At 45.2% G+C, this 26,734-nt stretch overlaps 1 protein-coding gene across 4 annotated transcripts in view; it reads right to left on the bottom strand.

Moving 5' to 3' along the window:
- SLC16A7 (solute carrier family 16 member 7) overlaps nt 1-26,734 on the bottom strand; it is a 579,533-nt gene that overhangs the window by 311,683 nt on the left and 241,116 nt on the right. For all 4 annotated transcript variants that reach the window (XM_078675558.1, XM_078675564.1, XM_078675573.1 and 1 more), the window contains exon 3: nt 15,905-16,138. In XM_078675558.1, coding sequence (XP_078531684.1) covers nt 15,905-16,109 — 205 coding nt within the window. In that variant the 5' untranslated portion in view covers nt 16,110-16,138. The remainder of the gene's footprint in view (nt 1-15,904; nt 16,139-26,734) is intronic.

The following is a 26,734-nucleotide window of genomic DNA, read 5'->3' as shown; positions in this document are numbered from 1 at the left end:
ACGGTTCTACCTGTCTTACCAGAAGATCTTTTGCTTTCTCCCCTACTGCCAGTTCATAGATTGAGGGAATCTCGTAGGCCTCAGTATTTACATTTGATGAATTTACGTTAAATAAGGGTGACATTTGCTGGAGGAGAGTGGCCCAAAGATAGAACATTATATTGGAAATAGCCAGCCCACCTCTAGGCTGAGGAAGAGAAAGATAATTCATGGCCCTCCTTATTTTCCCATAATTCCAAATATATTTAGCCATTTGAGATTCAATGGCCTTAATAACATTATCCTCCACTATTAGGGGAATTGCCCGGAATAGATATAGGAGCCTCGGAAGGATATTTATTTTTAAAAAATTCCCTCTACCAATGATTGAGAGGTGAAGACTCTTAACCCTCGTTAAATCTTTCTTTATAACCTTTATTAGGGGTTCATAATTGAGTCTATTAATATTTTCTACCCTAGGAGATATACATATTCCAAGATATACGGCATTATCCGCCTTCTTAGGATCATCAAACTGAATATTATCGGTACAGATAACCACTGTTTTATCTCGGTTGAGAGAATAACCAGAAAATTGACCAAAGGCCTCAGTAATGCATTCTATATTAGCAATTGCCTCGGACGGGTTGGGTGTTACTACCGCCATGTCATCGGCATATGCGAGTATCTTAGTTTCATGAATGCCAACAGTGATGGGTTTAATTACGTCACTTGAAATTAATTTCAGGATCAGGGGATTTATGTACATGGCAAACAATATCGGGGAGCATGGACATCCCTGCCTTGTACCTCTTAGAATATTAAATGATCCAGATTCAAGGTCCATCACTTGTACCTTGGCCTTTGGTTCCTGATACATTGCCTGAATAGATTTAGCAAAGCATGGCCCAAAATTATTTTGGTCAAGCACCGCCCATAAAAATTTCCAAGAAACTCGATCAAAAGCCTTCTCGGCATCGAGAAGGATCATGGACATCTGGCCCCCCGTCACACTCATGATATCAAAGAGCGATATAACCCTGCGGGTGTTATCCGTAGTACCCTTACCAGGAATAAAACTGTGCTGCCAAGGGGAAACCAGATGTTCTATGACCCTCCCAAGCCGATTGGCCAAGATCTTTGCATAAAGCTTCGAATCAGAGTTTATTAAAGAAATTGGGCGTTAGAAAGATGGTAATTCTGGGGGCTTTCCCTTTTTAGGAAATATAATTATATTCGTATCCTTCCAGGATTCCAGAGGAATACCGTTCCCCTGGATCCCTACGAATAGATCTAGCAAATAGGGTGTTATATGCTCTCCAACAATTTTATACAGTTCTAATGGGAGTTTATCAGGGCCCGCAGCTTTCCCTGAGGCCAAGTCAGACAGAGTTAGTTGTAGTTTAATGAGCGTAATATCTTTTTCTAGATCTTCTCTGGTAACATCATCTATGATCTTGTTTGAACCAGTCTCAATTAGCCATGACCTCAGGGCCTCTTTAACTTCATCCTGATCAAACATATTATCATTTTGATATAGCTTTTGGTAGTATTGTCTAAAAACTTCTAAAATGTCTCCCGGTATTGTGTATGCCCGACCCTCCACTTCAATAGTGACAATCGTATTAAGAGACTGTTTCTGGCATATGCGTAAGGCTAGCTGTTCCCCCATTCTTTCCTCATCTTCATAAATCTTATTTCGATTTGATTGAAAAATCTCTGCTGCCTTCGGAGTAAACCTGTTATTAAGGTCAGTTTTAAGAATTAGCGTTTTACGTAAAGTGATTCCCCCATCTTCACCCCGCATTATTAGAGTGGTATGCTCTTCTTCAGCTTTAGTCAATTCTTGCATCTGTTGATGGTTGATTTTATCTAATTCCTTCTTACGCTTGGCCACAAAACTAATAGTCTCCCCCCTAAGGGCAGCTTTAAAACAGTCCCATACTATTCCCCTGGATGAGCTATAGCGATTACAATCAAAAAATCCTTGTGTCCAGGTCTTTATATATTTTATATAGTCTTCCTGTACCAGAAGTTTCCTATCAAATGACCAAGTAGAGCGAGGCCTGTTGAGATTGGCTATATTGATTATAAGGGCTAGCAAGTTATGACCTGAGATTGTCTTTGGACTTTTATAATTTCTGCATCATCAGAGTAATTTCTTGTTGCCCATATATAATCAATCCGTACATATTTTTTGTGGGGTGTGAAAAATACGTGTAACCGGGATCCGATTGATGTTTGGAGTCCCAGATATCTATTAGATCCAAGCTCTCTCTAAGATGAGAAATAGCTCTGAACACTTTCGGTTTTCGTTCAGTATATATGTGTCTTGTTTTTGCCTCATCCCCATAAGCCCCAGGGAAATATTAAAATCCCTGCAGAATATTAATGTTTTGGGCCAGGACGCTATTTCTAACTCTAGCTCTTCGAATGCATGTGGGTCATCCAGATTGGAGGCAAAGACTGTGCAGATTGTAGTGCGGAATTCTAGTTCTACAATAACCCACCTTCCGAGAGCATCAACTGTCTTATGTATGGCTTGTCCCAGAAAGGCTCTGGCTAATATAGCTACCCCACAGGTTTTAGATGTCTGCGTTGTAGCTGCAAGTAAATTATACCCGGGAACCCTAAGTAACTCTCCTTCATCCCAAGGCATATGGGTCTCTTGGAAACAATTTTTGGGTTTCCAAAGACAAATCCAGAGAGTAGGTGTTTTTCTTTGGAAACTAGGAAAACTTTACTTGTTCAATTTATCGCAGATAGCAGTGAATAAAGAGTGACATGCTAACCTGGCTGAAAAAGTAGCAACCCAAGAGTGACATGAAGAAAAGTATCTTACAGAAAGGTATGAATGTGAACATTTTAAAGATTTATTCAGTGCTCTTTCAAAACTTTCTCTAAAACCTAGGACTTTTTAGGCACTTTATTTGTAAAGTGTGCTGTAAAGTGCATTATTGGGCCATTTTTTCAAATTTTTCTAGGGACGGAGAACCCTTCTCATGGAATTTTGGAGATGACGGTTGCATGACATGCAAAGCTTGCCCATGTATTTAGACACTACATATTCCAAATTCACCAGCTGTCACTGCTTTCGGATTTGCCATTGTGCTTGGTGCATGGTCAACATGTTTCCACATCAGTTTTTGGATAACACCAAAGTAATTTCTGTTTTAGTCTCACCTCAAGGGAAATTGATCCTCAAGTGAGGACAATACAAATAAGCAAAGTGATTACGGAGAGCTTATAACAATAAAAATGGCGTAGTTTGGGAAAACTCACCATTGCTACGCTTTTCGGTGGTGGCTATCATTGAGGAGTGCAGAGATGTAATGTCAAGATTTTTTGCATTTTTGTAGCTTATTTGAATTGCCATTAAGTACATAATAAAATTAAAAGATGTAATTTTGTGTTGGGCATAGACAGTATTAAAAACACATTTGAATGTGCGACTTAGTTTAAGGGCTCTTACAATAGCTATATGCTGGACCTAAGACAATTAATTATACAGCATTTATTAAGCACAGATTCATGTTTACAAATCTTATGATACTATACTTTGTCTTTTAGGATGTAGACAGGCATTCTAATGTTAATTACCAGTTCTATTAAACAAATTATGTCATATAATTAGCACTGAAGCACCATTCAGCATCCTAAGATATGCATTCACTAATTTTCCAATTACAGCCTACAATATTATTTGGTTTTGTAAGAGTGCACAGTAATAGTCTTTCTTTAGCGCCACAGAATGCTTTAAGCTCACATCACATCCTTTGAGTGACAGGTGATTGTGAAATGGCCTGTTTCAAAGGTAAGTGATAGCCGACTGCAACCATACAAGCCCACATCATACTATACAATGCCAAATTGTGCAAAAAACGTACACTCCATATGGAAGCATTAAATCCGTTGGGCCACTATACCTATTGATGACATTATTTAACTTGTTCTTCAAAAGAAACATGTGGAACATTTTCAGAGAAACTGTTGGTCACAGAGGTGAGCCTTTACTTTGAACAGAGTAAAGATTTCCTAAGAAAAACATGGTTGCAGGATTCACAAACATACTTTTACCATGTGACCTTTTCCCTAAAGTGCCAAGCTGACCATTTCAAACTGGACCCTGCTGGAGTGACTATTGAGTCCAAAATGACTCTTTTTTATGACTAACTGGACTTCTCCTCCCACCTCTGAAAAGCTGGATCTTGAAACCATTTGGACACCCAGATATCCAGATAACTGAGACAATCCACCCAATGCACTACCTCGCTTGGTTAAAAAAGCAAGTGGCACTAGTGAGTGGGATGGAATTCCCAAACTCATCCTTGGAATCTGCAACTGTCACAACGTCGCAATGACTGTTAGTGAAATTGTGTCTGGAGTAAATTTATGATCAATTTTAAATTCAAACTTAGATCTAAGCCTGCAGAAGCAAATGTCAAATTTTCTTTAAGACCGAGGCTGAAACATCTTTCCAATATTTCTGCATAAATAAAAAAACAATTGTTCTTAACAAGGTGTTTAGGGTGTAAGAGTAAGTGTTAGACCTGGGGGTCATTAGTTGGCTGAGGTAGGTAGCTTCGGTAAATAGGGACCTTCTCTTCCACGTCAGGGAAAGGAAGGACACCTTCTTACCTAGCCCCTGCTCACCCCCTCGGTAGCTTGGCATGAGCAGCCAGGCTTATCTTCAAGGCAAGTGTGTAAAGTATTTGCAACCACGCTCTCAGTAACCCAATGATGACAGCACTAATGGACTCCACACGAGTTTCATAAAAACAAGTATACGTTTAAAAAGTAAAAAGATATACGATAAGACCACACAATATAAATCCAAGCTGTGCGTATTTGTAATATTCCTCCTGGCCGGTTATTAGGCCAGCCAGCCCTTGTGGGGTCTGGCACTATTAATGAGCAATTCTAGATGATCCCCTGCAGTCCTAATACAATGCTGTGCAGTTCGTAATGCAGGAATCAGGCACTTAGCAATGTAAAAATAATGCAGTTCGTTATGCAACAATCAAGCAGTTCGGTATGCCAAAATAATGCAATGTGTAACACAATAATCAGGCAGTTCTTTACGCAGAAAAAATGCAATGCGTAAGACAACAATCAGGCAGTACGTAATGCAGAAATAATGCAATGCGTAATGCAACAATCAGGTAGTTCATAATGCATAAATAATGCAATTCGTAATGCAACAATCAGGTAGTTCGTAATGCAGAAATAATGCAATGCGTATTACAACAATCAGATAGTTCGTAATGCAGAAATAATGTAATGCATAATACACTGAACAGGCAGTTGGTAATGCAGAAATAATGCAATGCATAATACACTCCAGCACAGATCACGGTCCTTCAGGCGGTCTCTCCGCAACTCGTACTGATTCGTGGTCAGCTTCCGTCAACAGATGCCCTCAACACGGGTATGGTGTAAACCAAAGTGCAGGACCATACTCCGGCCCAGGTACTGCCGTTCCTCGGCAAGTACAGGCCGCGATACGGGCTGAAACAGAGGGTTGCGCTGCAAGAATGGGAGATGCCGGGAGCGTCCCTCTCCGAGCCCGCACCCCGCCCCAGGCGGCGACCCACGTTACCTGGGGGGGTTTACCTCACTCTCCTCTCCTTTTCTCACGACTTGGGACTCCACTGCGTCTTTGTGGATTCCGGGCTGTTGGTAATGAAGATCTCATGCTGCAACAGGGCACACACACACAGCCTCGCTGAGACTCACTTGAGCTTCGGGTTTGCACGATCAAAGGGCAATCCTCACGGAGGTCTCAGGCTGCAAGAAGCACATGCACACAGCGTCACTGAGACTCACTTGGACTCCGGGTGCGTGATAACAGGGCAATCCTCACAAAGGTCTCAGGCTGCACAAGGCAAACGCAGACAGCGTTGCTGAGACTCTCTTGGACTCCGGGTGTGCACGATAACAGGGCAATCCTCACGAAGGTCTCAGGCTGCAAGAAGCACACGCACACAGCGCCGCTGAGATTCACTTGAGTTCCGGGTGCACATGATTACAGGGCAATCCTCACGAAGGACTCAGGCTGCAAAAAGCACACGCATATAGCGTCGCTGAGATTCGCTTGGACTCCAAGTGCCCACGATCACAGGGCAGTTCTTACGAGGGTCTCAGGCTGCAAAAAGCACACGCACACAGCGCCGCTGAGGCTCTCCTGGAAATGTTTGTGTTCCTGGGTTTCCATTACAGGGAGCCAGCTCTCCTCAAGCCCTTGGGGTTCAGTTACTTCAGGACACAGCACACAGCAAAGTCCTTTCAAGCAGTGGGACACAGCACACAGTAAAGTCCCTTTAGCCTCTCCTGGTAAATCAGCAAACTGCAGGCCAGCCCCAGAATACACAGCAAGGGTCAGTCCTTTGCTTCAGTCTCTTCAGCTAGTTCTTCCTTGGCAGAGGTTCCTCTTGACCGCGAAGTAGCTTCAATCATTTTCAGTCTTGAGCAATCCAACGTTCAGGGGTTTCAGCTCTCATAGTTATACCCCTAAATGTCTTTGAAGTCTTTGTGTTCAGGGGGCACTGACCCCTGTCCAAACCAGTTCTGGGTGTCTCCCTGCCAGTGACACCTTCTTCCTTCCTTTGATAGTGGGGGTTTGGATCCTTAATCACTAAGCAGGAGATGGAGCCATTATTTTATGGCGTCTGCCCAGGCCTCTTCAGCTCTAGTGGCTACTCCTCTCCCCTACACTCTAGAGCAGGTCAACCTGTTGCTGTCTCACCTCCTCCCCTGGGCCAAGACATTCGCCAGATCGTATCAGATCCAGACAGTCAATCCACCACCAGGCAGAGACACACAGAAATGTTAGAGCACAAAAACCCAGCCACTTCTGAAAGAGTGGTTTCTAAACACATAATGTAAAAATCACCTTCACAAAAGATGTATTATTGAGTTGTGAGTTCAGGCACACTAAATGTCACCTCTCCATCTTAAGCCTTTGGGAAGATAGGCTGGAAACATATTACACAGCCTCCCCATTCTGTCCTATGTGAAAGATGGCTTTTCAACAGTGAAAAACGAAATGGAGAGTATTTCACTGTCAGGACATGGTAAACTCCTCAGTACATGTCCTACCTTTCACATACACTGCGCCCTGCCCAGGGGGTACCTTGGACTTACCATAGGGGTGTCTGATGTGCATAGAAAGGGAAGGGTTAGGCCTGGCAAGTGGGTGCACTTGTCAGGACAACATGGCAGTTTAACAATCTGCGTGCAGGCACTGCATTGCCAAGCCTAAGTTCTCTTTTGTATTACCAGCCCTGGCACACATAGTGCACTTTACTAGGGACTTTACTAGTAAGGCAAATAAACCAATCATGGACAACCAATTACCGTTACACTTTACACAGGGAGCACTTGCACTTTGACACTGATCAGCAGTGGCAAAGTGCCCAAAGCATCTAAGTTGGCAACACCAGGTCAGAAAAAAGGTCTGGGGCAAAGCAAAATGTTTACGGTAGTAAGGAATACTGAAACCTATATCAAACACTTCTCTGTTGAAGTCGTGCCTGATGATGTAATACAGTTTCGATAGTTTTTCAAAACACTACATGCATTAGTTTTCACAAAGTGATTCTCATATTTTAGAATTATCGAGCAACTATGGGCTGCTTACATGAGAAGATTTGTTTTGTAACTTTCTAGATGTTACTATGCATGTCCTTAACGAAAACATAATTTTTACAAAACATATGGATATTATCATTAGCTATTTTAATGTCATCGTAAATACTTGGACCGTATACACCCACGAGCCTCAAAATTGACAATCCAGACCCAAAAAGAGGTAGAAAGGCATTACAAGTAAGAACACTATTTTATGAATGCACCTGTGTAGGTGTTGCTGAAACTGAATATCTTTGAGATTCTAGACCTTTTTGTGTTTAATTGTATGTGCTTGAATTGTTATATGGTGCTAACGAAAAATGTATGTCCAAAAGCTTTATTGCTCATTCTGCCGAAGCAGAAAGACATTGTTGATAATCCTTGAGACCTTACTGGGCTAACCTTAATTGTGTCATGTGGATGTTTGCTCTATTGAAAGGAACTGGTATCACCACCATGCCACTTGTGTACCTGAAGGACATTCTCTTTTTCCAGCTGTAGCACACTGATAAGTCCATGTTATATTAAGCAGACATGGTCAACTGAGTTATATCACTGGTATACAGAGTCCTGGAATGTTTAAGCATTTTAACACCACTGGTATACTGGTCTAGTGGAAGGCCACCCTTAGCAAGATATCACAATCACATTAAGGAGAACAGAACTTTCGAAGATGTTAGTTGCATGCAGTCTTTTTATCTGATTCATTATTTTCTCAACAGAAAAGCCACAAACATGATTTCTTTTGTGGGAGATCCATAGTACTGGAATATTTCATGAGCTGTTCATAACACCCACTTTTGAGTTACATGTGTATGGAAATTGTGGTAGAAAATGCACCACTTGGCAACTTTAAGATATGGCAGTACGGAACTGGACTTTCTCCCTTCCCTGTAATTCAGGGTAAAATGTTATGTACCACCAGACTGGAAGTTCACCAAGCAACAATGCTAACAATGGTGAAGACAGATTGGGTTTTATTACGAGGCAACACGAGGAAACAACAAATCCACAACTTGGCTATTGGAGCTATGCAAAATAGAACACAAAGGGGCTGAATATGATGTAGTGTGGGAAAGTTTCGGTCTGACTCCTTGTTGGAATCGGTTCCGACCGACTCACGATCGGCGGTTCCGCATGACTGATTACGATGCTTCCAAACATCAGTTTGGTCTGACTCCCATTGACTTCTATGGGAGCCCGTGTTCCAAACTATAACACTGGCTCATGTGGAGAAAAGGGGTGGTTGCGGAAAACCTTGCATCTTGTCGCTGGCAACCCATGGTGCCTGCCACACAGTGCATGGTCTTAAAGGGGGTCCCTTCGGAGGAAGGGGGCCGGCAAGGGCCCCTCAAAGTCAGTTTATGACAGCCTTTCCACGGAAAGGCTGTTGGAATCCAACATTGTAATTAGTCGGTCGGAAACGCTGTCCATGGAGCTGTATGATTCGGCTCTGACACGGATTCTCTGAGAGCCGGTCAGAACTGATTCGGAATGCCCGAACGGTTTCCCTTCCGACCGCGTACATCGTAATCGGGCTGGCGGTTTGGATTCAGACTGAGTCAGGGGGATGGGTTCCAACACAGTCTAGGAGAATCTGACTGTCGGTCAGAGGTTTTCCGCACGACATCATAATCGGCCCCAGAGTACGTAATATTTGTGAGAACATGACAATGGATAAGAAACATTCATTTAGGATAATAATGCCAATATATTAATCAATGTAGATTTTAATTTCCTGTTACTTTCTCTCCAAAAACATGTGGCTCAGTTTTAAAAATTATTGGGCTTTTCAACTGCTGAACAAATTAGATGAACAATATAATATCAGAGGCCACTGATATCAGAAAAAATAAGCAAATACGGCATCAGTTTATAACAATTCAATTCAATTCAAAGAATCTTTATTCGGTGATTAAAAATCACCATAAAAGCACACACATATATACATGAATAAAAAGTCATTAAACATTTACAAGATCCTTATAAAAATATATTAGTGTTAACGTAAAACACAGGCAGGAGAAAGAATACCACTTTAAAAGGGGTAAAATCAAAAACATTTCATTCATCTCCCCTAGTTAGCCTAAGACGGACCGCTACCTTAATAAAATTCATTATACAACACAATGTTAAGGGGTCCGATGCTTTTTGTAAAAAGGCTAATCCCTCCCTAGCATGTTCCAACTTGGCTTGTTTTAAAACATTTACAAGAAATCTACACCTGGGCATTGTAAAAAAAGGACAGAGTAGAACAAAATGAAGGGAATCCTGCGGAGACATGTTGTCGCAGCCGCAGGATCCCTTCTGTTCGATTGATGTTGCAAATCCTGCTGGTGATGCCAACATAAATTGAAGTAGGTTCAGTCTAAAGCGACACATCAAGAATCTATCCTGTGCGTTATGCATAAGATATAAATATGGCTCCATACCCTCAACGCTCTTCACCAGGTTGTGGGCCCTCACGGTCTTTTTAAGCCCTTCAGCCTCAGCTCTGCATTGACTTTTCAAATCTAGGTAATTTTTCCTTACTTGCATCTTATGCTGGGCTACAATTGTTGCAGGGTTAGTGAAGAGATTCCCAAAGCCTAGTTCCTCTAGGGTATTCTTTACGTAATTGAGCCAGGGAATACGCATACATTTGTCCCTCTCTAAGCAGTCCGATAGAATTTCTCTGCTTAGAGACGCATCAGGATTGACCCAAATTTTTAACCAGGCCACAATTGGTCTGAGTTTTACCAAATCATCTAGGTGTGGCCTCCCTAATTCCCTGTGTACTATGAGGGCAGCAGTACTTGGGGGTACCCTCAAGATGGATTTTAAATATTTGTTTTCTTCCTGTTGAATTTTAATAGTATTGACAAAGCCCCATACTTCTGCCCCATAGATTACTTTAGAGCATGATACGGAGCTATACAGGTTCATCACCTGCTCCGGGCTCCAGCTGCCTAACCTCCTACCGTAACTTGCTATTGCCCCGTTAGAAGCGATCATTTTGCTACAACGCTCATCCACCAGGGCTTTAAACTGTAAGGCACCATCAAAAGTTACACCTAGATAAGAGAATGTTTTGACCTCTTCTACTATGTGCCTTCATATTCTGTAAGTAAAATTAGAGGACATTTTTTTACCAGCCAGGAGCACATAAGATTTGCCCAGGTTAACTGAGAGATCTAGGGCACCCATGAACTTGACAAAACCGTCGATCAAAATTTGTAGGCTCCTGGGCGTACGTGCAATCAGGACCGCATCATCTGCATAAAGCAGAACAGGAATATGACGCGACCCCGCCCTTGGACAATCTGCCTTTAAACCTATCAGATACTGCTCCAAATTGTTAATATAAAGGGAGAACAAAAAAGGGGCGAGAATGCAGCCTTGCCGTACTCCACTCTTGCAGGGAAAGGAGTCGGTCAGTCCCCCCTCCCTGTTGTATCGAACCTTAGCCGTGGTGTCGCTATGCAATTCCCTAAGAATGTTAATTAGGCCACTCTCTATCCCCATACTGGACATCATGCCCCACAATTTCTCCCTGTTGACGTGATCAAAGGCCGCTGCCAAATCCATGAATCCCAAATAGATCGATTCATCACTAGCCATGGTATATTTGGCAGTCAGCATGTAAAGGTTCAGGCATTGGTCGCTAGTGGACCTCCCTGTCCTAAATCCATATTGAGTGTCCGAGAAGATGTTATTTTCTTCGGTCCACTCGGACAGCCTATTAAGGATCGCCCTCCCCAGGAGTTTAGCCGATACATCAATCAGGGAGATAGGGCGATAGCACTTGGGATCGTCCCTATTGCCCTTCTTAAAAATCGGCACAATTATCGCTTTAGACCAGGACGGTGGCAGACCACAGGTAATGGCAGTGTTTATGACCCTGGTCATTAACGGAGCCCAGAGTTCTATGCTGCTTAAAAACAGGTCGGGGGGAATTCCATCAGGGCCCGGGGCTTTGTTTTTAGTCAGCCCCTCTATCCCAGCAGTGATCTCCTTAATAGTAAATACAACCGTTGAGACCTGAATTAGAATTTCACGTGACTCTACGGGAGTACCGGGCTCATGATTATACAGACCCCCTATAGTGAGTGACCCACTGTTCTGGAAGTATATTAGACCCTATTTCCGGGGTGTCGTTTTCCTGGAAAGTTGGTTTATTAATGATTCTCCAGAAACCCGCTAGATCCTTCCTTTCCCCTGCTTCTCTGAGGTCTGCCCACGCTTCTGCCTGCAGAGCGAATTTCCTCCTCTTAGTCTCTTTTTTATATTTCTCTCTACACGCCTTGATTTTTTGGGAATCCCTTGGTTTAATTTTAAGGCTGCTTTTAAGCTCCCTCAGTGCTTTGGAGCAATCTTTATCAAACCATCGAGGGTTACTGTCATTCCTTGCGGGCGCACTAGTTTTTAAGAGGTCGTCAATCAGATTAGCAATCTAATCGAATGCTTCCAGTAACCTTAATCCATGGACTTCTGTATCTAAGCAATCATTAATGGCAAATTTGCCAGCGTCAACCAGGGCCTTATAAAACTTTTCCCCGTCTATTTTGGACCACTTTAATCTCCTGCCTTGGTCTGTTGCCCTCTCCGTGATTGTGCGATGTTCTCTGCTTTTTAAACCCGCCCTATACATCAGCTCCAAAACGAGTGGGTTATGGTCACTGAAACTGCTCCATTCAATCCCTACACTAATTATCTTATTTAGCAGGGATCTTGAGACCAAAATATAGTCTATAACTGATGAGCATCCTCTGCCCTTGAATGTGGGTGGAAGAGTACCATCCTTCTGCGTGCCTATCATGTTAATAGTATGCTCAAGATCATACTTGAGCCGGAGCATACTGAAGGCTGACCCTGTCGGGGTATGGGAAAAGTGCGGCCCCTTCTCCATGGGGCATTGGGACCAATCTGAATTTGTTGGGACCAAAGCCGGGCAAAGGTGGCAATTAAAGTCACCCATGACCAGCAACGCATGTGGCTGCCCCTTTTTCTGGGCTGATGTTTCCTGACTCAGCCTATGATCCAGTTCAGCTACAAGTGAGATATGATTTCCCGCTAATTCGTTGTTATAAATATTAAAAACTGTGAATCTTAGCCCCTTCCCGGAAAACCGCACAGCCTGGATCCCATGGGAATTCCAATCTGGGGTGGACCAACTGCCTGGCAAATCTAAATCAATATAAATCGATAGTCCTCCCATAGCTCTCCCTGATCTTGATTTTTGCGCGGGTACAAAGAAACACTTGTACCCCTGCAAATGAAAATTATTCTCCGGGGCCCAGGTCTCCTGCAGGCTGATTACATGGAATTTTCTAATGTAATCAAGCCACTCTTTGTTGTTAAATTTGCCTGCCAAACCTGCTATGTTCCAAGAGGTCATTCTCAGCACCTTGCCACTGCGCTCTGTTCCCCCTTGGGGCCCCGTTTGTGTCTCACACTCTGCCACTTGTGTGTCCGACCCCTGTCCCCCTCCTATGCACCCAATATCTGTAGCCCTGGGCCCATCTGACCCAGACTTCCCAACCCAGCTCGATGGAATTTGCTGTGCCAGGGGATTTTGCTCCTCCCTCTCCTCTGCCAATTGCCCACTTTCCCCGTCTCCTAGAGGGACAGCATCCGTTTGTCAATCAACCCCCTCGAGGTTGTTCAGACAGTTGAACCGGTTGAGAGTATGAAAGTGTGACTCTGGGCGGTTAAATAGTGGCCTGGGGTTAAATTCGTTATGTCTTCCCCTCCGACCAACCCTCTCCCAGTTGTCATGGGTTTGAAACGGGTGTACAGGGGCAGGGATAGGAGGAAAGAAGAAGGACACCTGAAGAGTTTGAATGGTCGATTCCCGAGATCTATTCTTGCCTTGACATATGTGCGAGACAGTTCCAGCATCCTTGAAGCTCACCAATATGCAGTCCCCTATTATAGATTTATATGTTCTCCCTACCCACGGCACCCTTCTAACCATTATAATTTCGTTATTTAAATGTACTGGGAGGGGTCTATTCATGTTTAACCACTTAATTACCCTGCTTTTTAAGGAGCAAAAATCCTCTGCTTCACCCGCTTCTAGTGGGGGGACACCCGCCATGACCACCGTAAACTCATTTGCCTCTGGAGGTAGATTAGGCCTACGTGGCCTGGAGGGGAGCTTCATTAAAGGTGTCGGTGCAACACTGTCTGCAGGCTGTGCCAGAGGGACAGGGTCTACGAGAGGAGTGGATTTATTGGGATTAAGTGACTTGGTTGGTACAGGATTAGTCCTCAGAGATTGCGAGGGGGCCGCAGCATTCGCAGCCTGTGGGGGGCTGAGCTCATTGCACTATTAGGGGCTGCTGGGGAGCCGTAAGAGAGGAAATATGCTCCGGCAATCTTCCCTGGGGGCCAGCCGGGGTTTTCATGCTACTTAGTGTGGCCTCCAGGATGGTGAGTCTAATCTCGACCTTTTTGATGCTCTCGCTGATTGGTAATAGCAGTGACCTGAGCAAGAATTCAAGGTTACCTAGCGGAGCAACAGAAAGGGGGACATTAGCTATATTATTTCCTGCGTCTTTTGTCAGAGCGGGAGCCAAGGGATCCTGTACAGCTGGTTTGGGGTGTAATTCATCCACTAATCTCACGGTCGGTGTAGGGAATTTTGATAACCTCCCAAACTCAGAGTGAGGTATTTTGGGTTTATTTTTGCCCTGTGCTCCCCTCGACTTCCTCCTACGTTTATTTGGGGGGGGCCCGTGTGCTCCTTGTGCAGTGGCTGGCTTAGGTTTGGCTTTCCTAGCTTTCGTGACAGATGGGGGTTGAGAAATGAGATCAATAATCACTCTACTTGGGCTTGGGCTAGTGGCTGAGGTTAGACTCATAGATGGAACTGGTAGAGTATTCGTACAATCTCTCAACAGGAGGGGGACATCGTCTATAGATGTCGGCTCTTCGCTAAGTGAAGTAGAGCATTCACCAAGGGCTCTGTGTTTCAGGTTGTCTATAGAGCGTCTCCGCTCTGCCCTAAGCCGGAGTAAGGTGCTCTCCTTATCCCCATCACCCACGGCCCGGGGAAAATAGTTATCTAAAGTCTTGCTTTTAGCTCCTCCCTGCTTCATGGGGGTACCTTCCCTTACGGGAGACGGCATGACAGCTAAAGTTTGAAGGTAGTATATGGGAAACTATATCGGCTGATTGGGCCGGGACTCAAGTATCCAGAACAGGAGCAAGAGGGTAGGCCCAGCCCAGCCTACTCCGGCCTATGACGGCCTTAGACGGTCCCGCCCTTGTCCCGGGCTTCTCCCGGCGCGCTCCCGCTCGCTCCCGCGAAGCGGAAGCCCAAAAGACTTTTGTACACTATACACCTCGCTGATTGGCTGATAGGCGGGGGGCGTGGCCAGCGGGGAGAGCAGCCCAGGTGTCTGCAATCGGGCGCGCAGGGACTTCTGGACACTGGAGTCCCTGCCTTTAAGCTCGCAGCCCCGCTGACACTCTCACCTGCCCCGCAGTCCTCTGCGCTACTTCACAACAGTCAGCAGTCCACAGACCAAGCGCTGCGGGACCCGCGAAGCGGGTCCGGCGAGGCGCTGACGAGATCCCCTGGTACGAACACACAAGGTCAAAGGGAGGCGCTCCTATTCCAGGTAGGGCGTGCACACAGCGTCCAGCTTCCACGAGGGTCCCAGGGAAACAGGCAACACGATCCGATTTTAACACAGTTGGCGGGGGCGTGGCCAGCGGGGAGAGCAGCCCAGGTGTCTGCAATCGGGCGCGCAGGGACTCCTGGACACTGGAGTCCCTGCCTTTAAGCTTGCAGCCCCGCTGACACTCTCACCTGCCCCGCAGTCCTCTGCGCTACTTCACAACAGTCAGCAGTCCACAGACCAAGCGCTGCGGGACCCGCGAAGCGGGTCCGGCAAGGCGCTGACGAGATCCCCTGGTACGAACACACAAGGTCAAAGGGAGGCGCTCCTATTCCAGGTAGGGCGTGCACACAGCGTCCAGCTTCCACGAGGGTCCCAGGGAAACAGGCAACACGATCCGATTTTAACACAGTTGGCGGGGGCGTAGCCAGCGGGGAGAGCAGCCCAGGTGTCTGCAATCGGGCGCGCAGGGACTCCTGGACACTGGAGTCCCTGCCTTTAAGCTCGCAGCCCCGCTGACACTCTCACCTGCCCCGCAGTCCTCTGCGCTACTTCACAACAGTCAGCAGTCCACAGACCAAGCGCTGCGGGATTATATATAACATATATAATAAGCATGCCGAAAATCTGAACACTTACAGTTCATTATTATATGCAAAATATGTACCAAATGCTGTAGTTTCACTTACCTCCTGCATACATAACAGCAAGCATGATAGAAGATATCCATGCTATCTCACTATAAGATGTGTTGAAGATCTCCTGAATTTCTTTGAAGAATACAGTAATGGCTTTGGGAAATGCATATGAAAATCCAATGGAGATAAAAGCCCCAAAGACTACAACCCAGCCCCATCCTCCATCTGGGGGTGCATATTGTACAGGTGGCGTCATCGTAAGACTTGTTTGGTGCACCAAGCTCTCTAAAAGACAAAATAAAAACAAATATTTAATTATTAAAATTCACATTACTTTACCATGAGATGCATAAATCGTAGTATATCAGTGGTACAATCAAGCAATTACTCTAAAAAACACGGATGAAAAACATGCAATTGTTAAGGTTCCAAATGCTTCTAAATTGCTGAGCAATTGATGAGGACTATCGCAAATGTTTTGACATACTGTGTGAGGCTAATCTAATCTTTGAATATGTGGTCACCCAAACATGATGCTTGTGAGCATATAAGAATCCCGAAAGTACACATTCACACCGATGAGGCCCGTTTGCCAACCATGTTACATATCTTGGGAGTTAAGTACTTTAATCTGCTGTAAAGAACGGGTGACGCAGGCCTCAGTACAGCACCACAGCTTGGTTGGGTTAAAACAGACAGAAGAAAAAACTTTAATTGTGGAGTAGTGGGCCTCGTGCTCCTGGATCAGGTGTCACTGCACCGCTGTACCTCGGATAGCTACAACGCTGACATCAAGGTACACAGCAGATCACGTGCTCGACATAACATCTGGGGATTAGGAGCACAAATGTAACAGGGAGCTGTGCTTAAAACTGCAATCTCTGGGAGCTGTGATTAAAGTCATAGCCGCGCTGCAAAACTCGAACTTTGCAAATGAGCTTAGTCTGAATGAGAACATTCTGTGAAGGGAGCGTCGTTCATCAATGAACAATAAATCTGCGATGAAGAGATTTTGCAAAAATGGAGTAGAACGTACACTGATTCAAAGGCATACAGACTTGAAGCATAAGAGAGATGAACAAACCCAAGATCATTGCTTTATTTATAGACCCTCATTAATTCCCACCGAATGTAACATTTACTGAAAACACTTACAAAAGAACAGGTGTGCTTAGCACTTTGAAGATGCAGGTGAGAAGATGTCCCTCTTTTAACAGCTGAGCATGGAATCCAAATGAGACCTTGAGAATAGGCTGTCGTTTGCTTTTTTTGTAATCTCCATCAACAGAGTGAAAATAAAATCTCTAAATGTTTGCACGTCCTTTGGTTTCTGTGTTATATATATATGTTGCAGAGTTTTACGTCTGAGTATAGTGTTCCATGTTAGTTTGTACAGTTCGTGTTTATTCTTGGTGACCTGTTCAGCTTGAGTTACCCGCCCATTTAGTACTGGGCTCGAATATGCCCTTTTGGTGCATGTAATCAACACAACGCAAAGGAGTCATTAAAACCTTTTATTAGCTGTTCGACATCTTGCTATTTCATTACACCACACAAGCACATGAACCAAGTCTGTCTTTAATTTGTTTCACATTTACGAAGATCATTTCATCATACCTTACTCTAATGTCTTTCAGCAGTCTAATAGCTTGTCTTACAGCAGTGTGTTCATTATTGTTGGGAAGGACACCTATTTCCTAAAGCCTTCGCCTGTTCCTTCCTAATCTAGTCATCGCAGCCCTTGTGAATATTGGCAGGCCCTTTTCCTTTGCCACTGTGTTCTCCGTAGCAGTTTCTACTTAGATTAGCCGTTCCGTTGCATTTTTTCTTCTAGAGTATTCTTTTTGAGCCAATTTGCTGAAATACCTATGACTGTCGGTTTTTACTGTTTAACCTATCGGTCCTTCCTTTGGTGTTTATCCTCAATAAATTGACCAACATATTCTGGATCATTTTCTTTTTGTGTCCTCAGCTGCAGCAAGTCTTTAGTCTTTCCCTGATTTATGCTCAAAGTGCTCTACATGGCGATTATATTTTTCTAAAAATGCTACGTGTGATATTCACTGTTTCTCTTCTACAATGAGCTTGGGCTTAGCTGGTTAAAGTTCGTACCCTTCATGCTACAGTTCCTTGCTCATATTTTGGTCAAACATACTGTCAGAATCTGCCATTCTTGAAATGTTGGAAAAGAGGTAGAATAGAACTTTGGGATTTACATTTTTTGAGGATATTTTAACCAGCAATACAAACCCGTGGTATCAAAGCGCCATTCCAATATTTTTTCTAAAGTTCTATTTCAGCAACACCTTAGGCCATGAAAGTTCTTGTAACATTAGGGAATGTGGGCCTTGTTTCCAGCAACAAAGTGTCAGCACTTCTAGAAGAGTGTATCATTCAGTGGAAAGGAATAGAGGTCATAGGGGATTAACCATAGCAGCACTTGCATTAACTTGATTCTCACATCAGAGGGATTTCATTTTTAAACTTTTAATTAGAGCTGAGAGGGTAGACCTTCCCTGGCAACCTGAGATTTTTAGGTCTCGCCTGTCAATGCGCATGCGCATTGAGCAGAGCGAGACTATGGGGGCTTAAACAGAGCTTACCTACACTGGCGATTTGATGAAGTGCATGTGCACTTTTAACTCAATGCGCAAGCGCAATTAGTTAAAATGCGTGTGCACAGCATCAAATCGTCAGCTTGGTGCCGCCAGCAGCTCTTCCCGCTCCGCCCCCTGCTGCATCAAAGGCTTTGCGCTCTTCCTCAGCCCAGCCATTCTCCTCCCCTAAATACCCCCTGCTGCATCAAAGGCTTTTTCACGGCCGGCCGTGCTTTCAGTTTCACGGCTGGCCGGCCGTGTCTCCTTTTCTTTTTTTTCTTTTTTTTTAATCCGCTGCATGTTGATAATAACGATATCTGCTTGCTTTGCTTTATAACACTTCTTATCATAGTTTTGCCGTTTCTAAGTTCTATCAATCACAGGCTTTATAACACTTCTTATCATAGTTTTGCCGTTTCTAAGTTCTATCAATCACAGGTTCTACTGTTATCATTTTATTTGTACTGAATTTCCCAACCTCAGAAGCATGAACGCCTAAATAAGTCTTACTGAGATTCAATCTCATAACCTGCAGATCATGGAAGATGTCAGATACATTTTTAATGTGATGCAATATCTTGCTGGCATCCTGAGCTTGACTCATCTAATCAGAATGCTTAGAATGCTTGCATTAAGTAACTACTATTTGCCTGCCTTGTAGTATTAATGTTGGGGACATGAAGCGTATGGAAACAGCATTGGAATGCGCTCACTAGTAATCTCCCCATCACTTACACCACCGCATCCACCACCGCATCCACCACCGCATCCACCACCGCATCCACCACCACATCCACCACCACTACATCCACCACCACCACATCCACCACCACCACATCCACCACCACATCCACCACCACATCCACCACCACCACATCCACCACCACATCCACCACCACATCCACCATCACCACCACATCCACCACCACATCCACCACCACCGCATCCACCACCACATCCACCGCCACATCCACCACCACCACATCCACCACCACAACATCCACCACATCCACCGCCACATCCACCACCACCACATCCACCACCACCACCACATCCACCACCACCACATCCACCGCATCCACCACCACATCCACCACCACATCCACCACCACATCCACCACCACATCCACCACCACCACATCCACCACCACTACATCTACCACCGCATCCACCACCACTACATCCACCACCACTACATCCACCACCACCACATCCACCATCACATCCACCGCCACATCCACCACCACCACATCCACCACCACCACATCCACCGCCACATCCACCACCACCACATCCACCACCACCACATCCACCACCACTACATCCACCACCGCATCCACCACCACTACATCCACCACCGCATCCACCACCACCACATCCACCGCATCCACCATCACATCCACCATGACATCCACCGCCACATCCACCACATCCACCACCGCATCCACCACCGCATCCACCACCACATCCACCACCACATCCACCACCATATCCACCGGCACATCCACCACCGCCACATCCACCACCACCACATCCACCACCACCACATCCACCACCACCACATGCACCACCACCACATCCACCACCACATCCACCACCACATTCACCACCACATCCACCGCCACATCCATCACCAGATCCACCACCACATCCACCACCACATCCACCACCAGATCCACCACCACACCCACCACCACCACCACCACATCCACCACCACATCCACCGCATCCACCACCACATCCACCACCACATCCACCACCACATCCACCACCACCACATCCACCACCACTACATCCACCACCACCACATCCACCACCACTACATCCACCACCACTACATCCACCACCACCACATCCACCACCACATCCCCCGCCACATCCACCACCACCACATCCACCACCACCACATCCACCGCCACATCCACCACCACCACATCCACCACCACCACATCCACCACCACTACATCCACCACCGCATCCACCACCACTACATCCACCACCGCATCCACCACCACCACATCCACCGCATCCACCATCACATCCACCATGACATCCACCGCCACATCCACCGCATCCACCACCGCATCCACCACCACATCCACCACCACATCCACCATCATATCCACCGGCACATCCACCACCGCCACATCCACCACCGCCACATCCACCACCGCCACATCCACCACCACCACATCCACCACCACCACATCCACCACCACATCCACCACCACATCCACCACCACATCCACCACCACATCCACCACCACACCCACCACATCCACCACCACATCCACCATCACCACCACATCCACATCCACCACCACCGCATCCACCACCACCACATCCACCACCACCACATCCACCACATCCACCACCACCATATCCACCACCACCACATCCACCACCACCACATCCACCACATCCACCACCACCACATCCACCACCACCACATCCACCGCATCCACCACCACATCCACCACCACCACATCCACCACCACCACATCCACCACCACATCCACATCCACCACCACATCCACCACCACATCCACCACCACATCCACCACCACATCCACCACCACATCCACCACCACACCCACCACCACAACCTCCACCACACCCACCACACCCACCACCACCACATCCACCACCACATCCACCACCACATCCACCACTACCGCATCCACCACCACCACATCCACCACATCCACCGCCACATCCACCACCACCACAGCCACCACATCCACCGCCACATCCACCACCACCACATCCACCGCATCCACATTTGTAATATCAATACATCTAAGTCACGTAAATACAAAACATGTTGCATTACAAATGCTATAGGTGTCACATTTGCGAAAGTTATAATTTATTGGCATTGTAAATGACAAAGCTATTAATTTAGCTATTTTAAAAAACAAAACATAAATTAAAAAAATGTAATTTATAAGAACAATAGCTCAAACGTTCCTAATGCGAGACCTATTGCATTTCCAATGCTTGTTTAATGTGAAGTGCAATGTGCTGTGTGCATTGCAAAGCACACTTAGTGACAGAGAAAGCAGCAGGGGACCTCAGGCTCCAGCTGCTTTCATTTTGATCAATGCCTGGGTGATTATCTCAGGCCCCTGAGTAACGATCATAATGGGAAAGGTAGCAGTCAATGTCTCCTCTCCAATAGTAACTCTTCCTAGTGGATCGCAGCTCTAGGTTCATGACATGAGCATGATCTCCGGAAAAGGAATCCAGCTACTAGACCACCAGGGTATTTGAAAGTTGGGGAGCCCTCAGGCATGGACAATTGTCCCTTACCCACCAAGGGCCCCATCAGCCTTTGTGTCTCCATGGAGAGCAGAATGGGGTTTATATTAATATGTCCACCAGGGTAGAAAAAAGACCACTGGCTACCGGGTTTATTTATTTATTTTAAATGGATGGGGACTGGTCCATTCTGGCATCGAGCCATCCTTCTCACTTCCTAAAGGCCAAACTGTCTTTATGTCCCCAGCGGGTTAACTGGAAGACTTACCACCAATCAGCTCTCCCTATGGGGGACAGGAGGGAGCAAAAGCCCACTAGTAACCATGGTTATTTCTCTGCTGTTCTGACGTTGGGTTGCCCACCCTATAGTTTTTCTGACCTTGGCTGTATCCATGCAGAATTCCTATGTCCACATAGGACAAATTTAAATAGAACGAATCTAGTTCAAGGTCACCTATATAATTACAAGCTTGAGGAAACTGACAAAAGGTAAATTAGTTGTGGCTTCATGACATAAGGGAATATAAAGTAAAGAACGAGCGGACCCATGAGGGAATGGGGTTGAAAAGGATTACATAAATAGGGCTAAATGAATATGGGAAAAGAGACAGAAAGGCACTCTGAATGAACTGCTAAATAATGGACCTGCAGAAGTGGTGTAGAAGCAGGGAGCTAAGCAGAAGTAAATGGCAGAAAGGGACAGGAACAAGGAGCCACCACATGATGGACCAGGGGAGCGGGGCTATTAATGAAGAACCAAATGAGAGCTCAGGTTGAGTGTGCCCATGAGTACAAAGGGCCAGGGAGCTCTGAACAAGCTGACAACTGAGAGGTGGTAACTGTCGCTTTGTGCGTTTCAGTTCTTGGAACCAAGCCTCAATCATCCCCTTACTTTGGCTGTGAAGGACTTCTGAATGAAGCTATTTTCAAATTAAGTACACCACTGTCAATAAAAGACTGAGGGGCGAAAAGGGTAGCACATGCTTTAATTTAACAATAAATCAAATATCTACCAGAGATATTAAAACCTTGGCTAAATACATGCCAGTGGATATGAATTGATTTTGTGCATCGCATAAGCACATTCTCAACCCAATCAAATATCTTTATTACCTAAGTAGATTCACACTGTTTCAGATAGCCAAGAAAGTATTATTGACAACTTTTCCACATAAAAGAAGAGTGCCCCGTAGTACACAAAGAACCACGATAGGAGCAAAAAATTATTTTGAAGATAGAAACCGGCCTCACTTAGGTCAGTTAAGAAAGCCCTCACTCACCAACCTGGTTGGTGACATGCTTTATCATCGGGCCCCACTGAAGAGGCCGAATGCTTCTCCAGTGTGCTACGACGCCAAGTCTACTGCGGCGCATGTTATTTGTGAGTTTAGGCGTGCAGTGAAACTATTTCAGTGGCTGTGAGAGAATTATAAAAAATGTCTTAGGTGTATCAAAAAATTATTAATTTTATTGTTTGATCACTAGGACATGAATATAAAAAGTGTTGGAAACTGGTCCAAAATTAATTGATTGGATATTTCCAAATGATTTAAATATCAGTCAACTTGTTTCTGCCTACAAACGGTGTGAGTTTACCAGGCATTCATCAGGACCAAAATAGTGTGATAAACCCTGGCGGTATGAGCACCCTAAGGCTCACCCTGACCTAGGGACGTGAAAGTTAAAATACAAAAGTGTAAAAAGTGCATCGGGGAGGCGCTTGCACCTTCCTAGTTACTCCTGGTATAGGAGGCTACCCGACTTAAAGTTACTGCACCTGTGGGAACAAAAGGACATAGACGTACATGTAGGACAAGACAAACAATTAGTAAATAGTCTTATATTCATCCGCATGTCTATGGTACTCCAGTTGTGGTGGGAGGACAGTGGGTTGCGTGTTAAATACTGCCGTTATCACCAACCGCTGACCCTGAGGGAACATATACTAATTGTAGGGGGTGGTGTGGGCTACAGGTGTTCTAGACAAACGATGTAGCTAAGGTTTAAAAACAGGGAGGAAAGATCGTGTCCCTGTCAAGGATCAATGGACCAAAGGTCTGAAGGTCTGTGACCCCGCATAAGACACGGTAGTTTAAAATGTCTCACTTGTAAGATTAGATCGATCTGTACCATGGGTCACGGGAGGAGGGTGGTAGCGAAATTGGCACACCCTTCGGAGAGGGAGAGAAGCATACAATCACAGTCAGAGACATAGAAGATGTTACTTATCTCCTTCGATTTGTATTCGGTGAAGAATGTCCCACCATGTGCTGGTTTTTACTCACGCCCTCAACACCAGGCACCCTCTGGAAACCTGCGACACCCTCGAACCGGACCCCGATGATGAAGTGCGGGGCCGGTCTGTTAGTTAATAAACCTATCCTCGTAACGCGGCTCATTTCTGGGAAGGGAGTGGCCGCAATTGAGATTGGGCGGGGTCAGATGAACGGGCCAATCGCCGGGCGGAGTGGGTAGTGACGTAGGATGTCACATGACGCGGAAATAGTAGAGGGCTAGAGCGTAGCCTGGACTTTTTACTGTGACACATTATTCAGTTTCAATTATATATCTTTATTCATCATCATCATCATCATCTTTATTTCGGCAGCGTGTGCCATAAAAGGTACAATTAACAATACATCAGAGACAATAAATGTTAAGATATACACAACCATTAAAACATATAAAATCAGTGTACAAGTATAAGTATAAGGACCAGCCATTCTACATACTAAAAATATCAGCATCACGGTTATCATTTTAACAATTTATCATAAGTCTCCATCTAAAAGATGTCTCCTCTTATGCCAGACTATCCCCAGATATTTAGCTAGGGCAAAGACTATATGTCCTGATAGATCGGTCTTAAAAACCCTATAGGCTTGCAGGCAGTGGGAGTAGCCCAAGTTTTTACATAGTGGGACGATCCATTTCCTCCGCGCCTGCACAGGGCCAACGGGGCGGAGTGGGTAGGGACGTAGGATGTCACATGACGTGGAAATAGTAGAGGGCTAGGGCGTAGCCTGGACTTTTTACTGTGACACATTATTCAGTTTCAATTATAACTTTATTTGTCAGTGTCAATGTAAAGATAGTGTACAAAGGACAGCGCATTAAGGGAAGAATAATAAAAACTTAAAAAGGCCGCTGATTAGTAAATGGTGAGCAATGGTACAAAAACTCGGAACTGCACAAACATTGGTAAAATGCAGACCTATTGGCTACAGCTCATATTTACAAACTCCCTAAACATCTGTTGCGTGGGGGTGGCTATAACTCATATATAAAACTCTCTTATCCACTGTCGCGTGGCGACAGTGTATTAGAGGTGATCGTGGAGCAGAGTGTTTTAATGATTAGTGCACTCCTAGTAGATTTACAAATAAGGGTCATTCCTTCACTTGTAGGATGAGTCGGTTAAAGGAAGGGAGAGACGGGACGGTGGGGGGGCAACAGGGGGGTTGTTACTAGCACATCTCAAAGAATGGAGGTAGTGGTGTGACCACATTTTTGCAATCATGGGTGAGGTTTCCTCAGAAAGCCATGGGTTTTCAGAAAGTAGAGGAGGTCGTGTGCCCATATATTGCCCATTCATTTGTAAGGATTACTTTGGATGTTTATGACTTCTGACCCAAGACGGAAAAGATTCATGTCAGTACCGAATTCCAGGGGATCTCATCGTTCAATCCAATCAGGTGGGTCCCCAGTCTATAAACCCATCTTTGTTCCTTTTCAAATAACCTGTTGGTAATATTGTTGCCAGCATTGATGTGTTCTATCACAGTCCACCTTAGGTCATTTGTGGTGTGATTGGTGTCAAGAAGTGTCTGCTCATTTTGGTAGTTGTCTTCTTACACCGAATGTTGCTCCTATGTTCGCAGATTTTCTGCCTAATTTTTCAGGTGGTCATGCCAATATAGCGGAGTTTGCCTGGGCAAGTGATCATATATATTACGTTTACAGAATTGCAATTGGTATGCCCCTTTTGCGTCCAGAATTTGCCCTGTTCAAGTGTTAGAGATTTGGATGGGGTTGTTAAATGGCACACACTACAATTCAAGCACGGGTAGTGCCCTGTGACTTTGGGTAAGCCCCATGAGTCCGTGACAGTGTGTGTCTCGGATGGTGTCCTCTCTACTGGGCGTGTATGGACCAGTGCATCTTTGATACTGCGCCCCTTCTTGAACGAGAACAGTGTTTTTTTCCCAGGTTGTTTATACCTGATATGATCCCCCAGTTTTTGTTAATGGAATTTTTCATGATGTTGGAGAGGCTACTATATGTTGTCACGCAAGTAAGGGGAATTTCCTCTGGATGGCTGGTCTTATCCTCCAGGAGAGCCTCACGTGGTTGATAACGCGCTCTCTTGTAACCCTTGTTGAGTGTGGATGCTGGGGAACCTCTTGGTTGTAGTTTTTCAGTTAAGCTGACTGATTGTTCTTTAAAATCTTTGACATTGCTACAATTTCGCCTGATCCTTAGGTACTGTCCATAAGGCAGGTTTTCTTTTAGCGGGCGGGGGAGAAAACTCGTAAATTCTAACAGGTTATTTTTGGCAGTCGGCTTATAATGAGTCTTGGTTGACAGGCACGTGCCTGTGACAGTGATTGTCACATCCAGGAAGACAGTTTCAATCTTGCTAGTGGTATGAGTAAATTTCAGATTATGTTCAAGGTGTTAATCCATAGCAACAATGCTTTCAATTGGTCGTCGCTTCTCTTCCACAGTAAAAAAACATCGTCGATGTATCTCCTCCATAATTGTATTGAGGAGGTGAAGGGTCCGTTCAAAGGTAGAATGTACTTAGCTTCGAAATCTGCAACATACAATCCCGCCACAATAGGGGCAAATGTACTGCCCATCGAAGTGCCCGTGCATTGTAGATAGAACTGTCCTGTGTAAGAGAAAAGATTCTCCTTCAGTGCAAGTGTTGTGCATTCAATGATGAATGCCTTGGAAGTTTGGTAGCTCCATTCTGTTGATTCTAAAGCCGCACCCAGGACCTTGATGGTATCGTCCTGGG

The sequence above is a fragment of the Lissotriton helveticus genome, chromosome 1_1, assembly GCF_964261635.1.
Source record: "Lissotriton helveticus chromosome 1_1, aLisHel1.1, whole genome shotgun sequence".
Taxonomy (NCBI): domain Eukaryota; kingdom Metazoa; phylum Chordata; class Amphibia; order Caudata; family Salamandridae; genus Lissotriton; species Lissotriton helveticus.
This window is presented reverse-complemented; position numbering and strand designations above follow the sequence as displayed.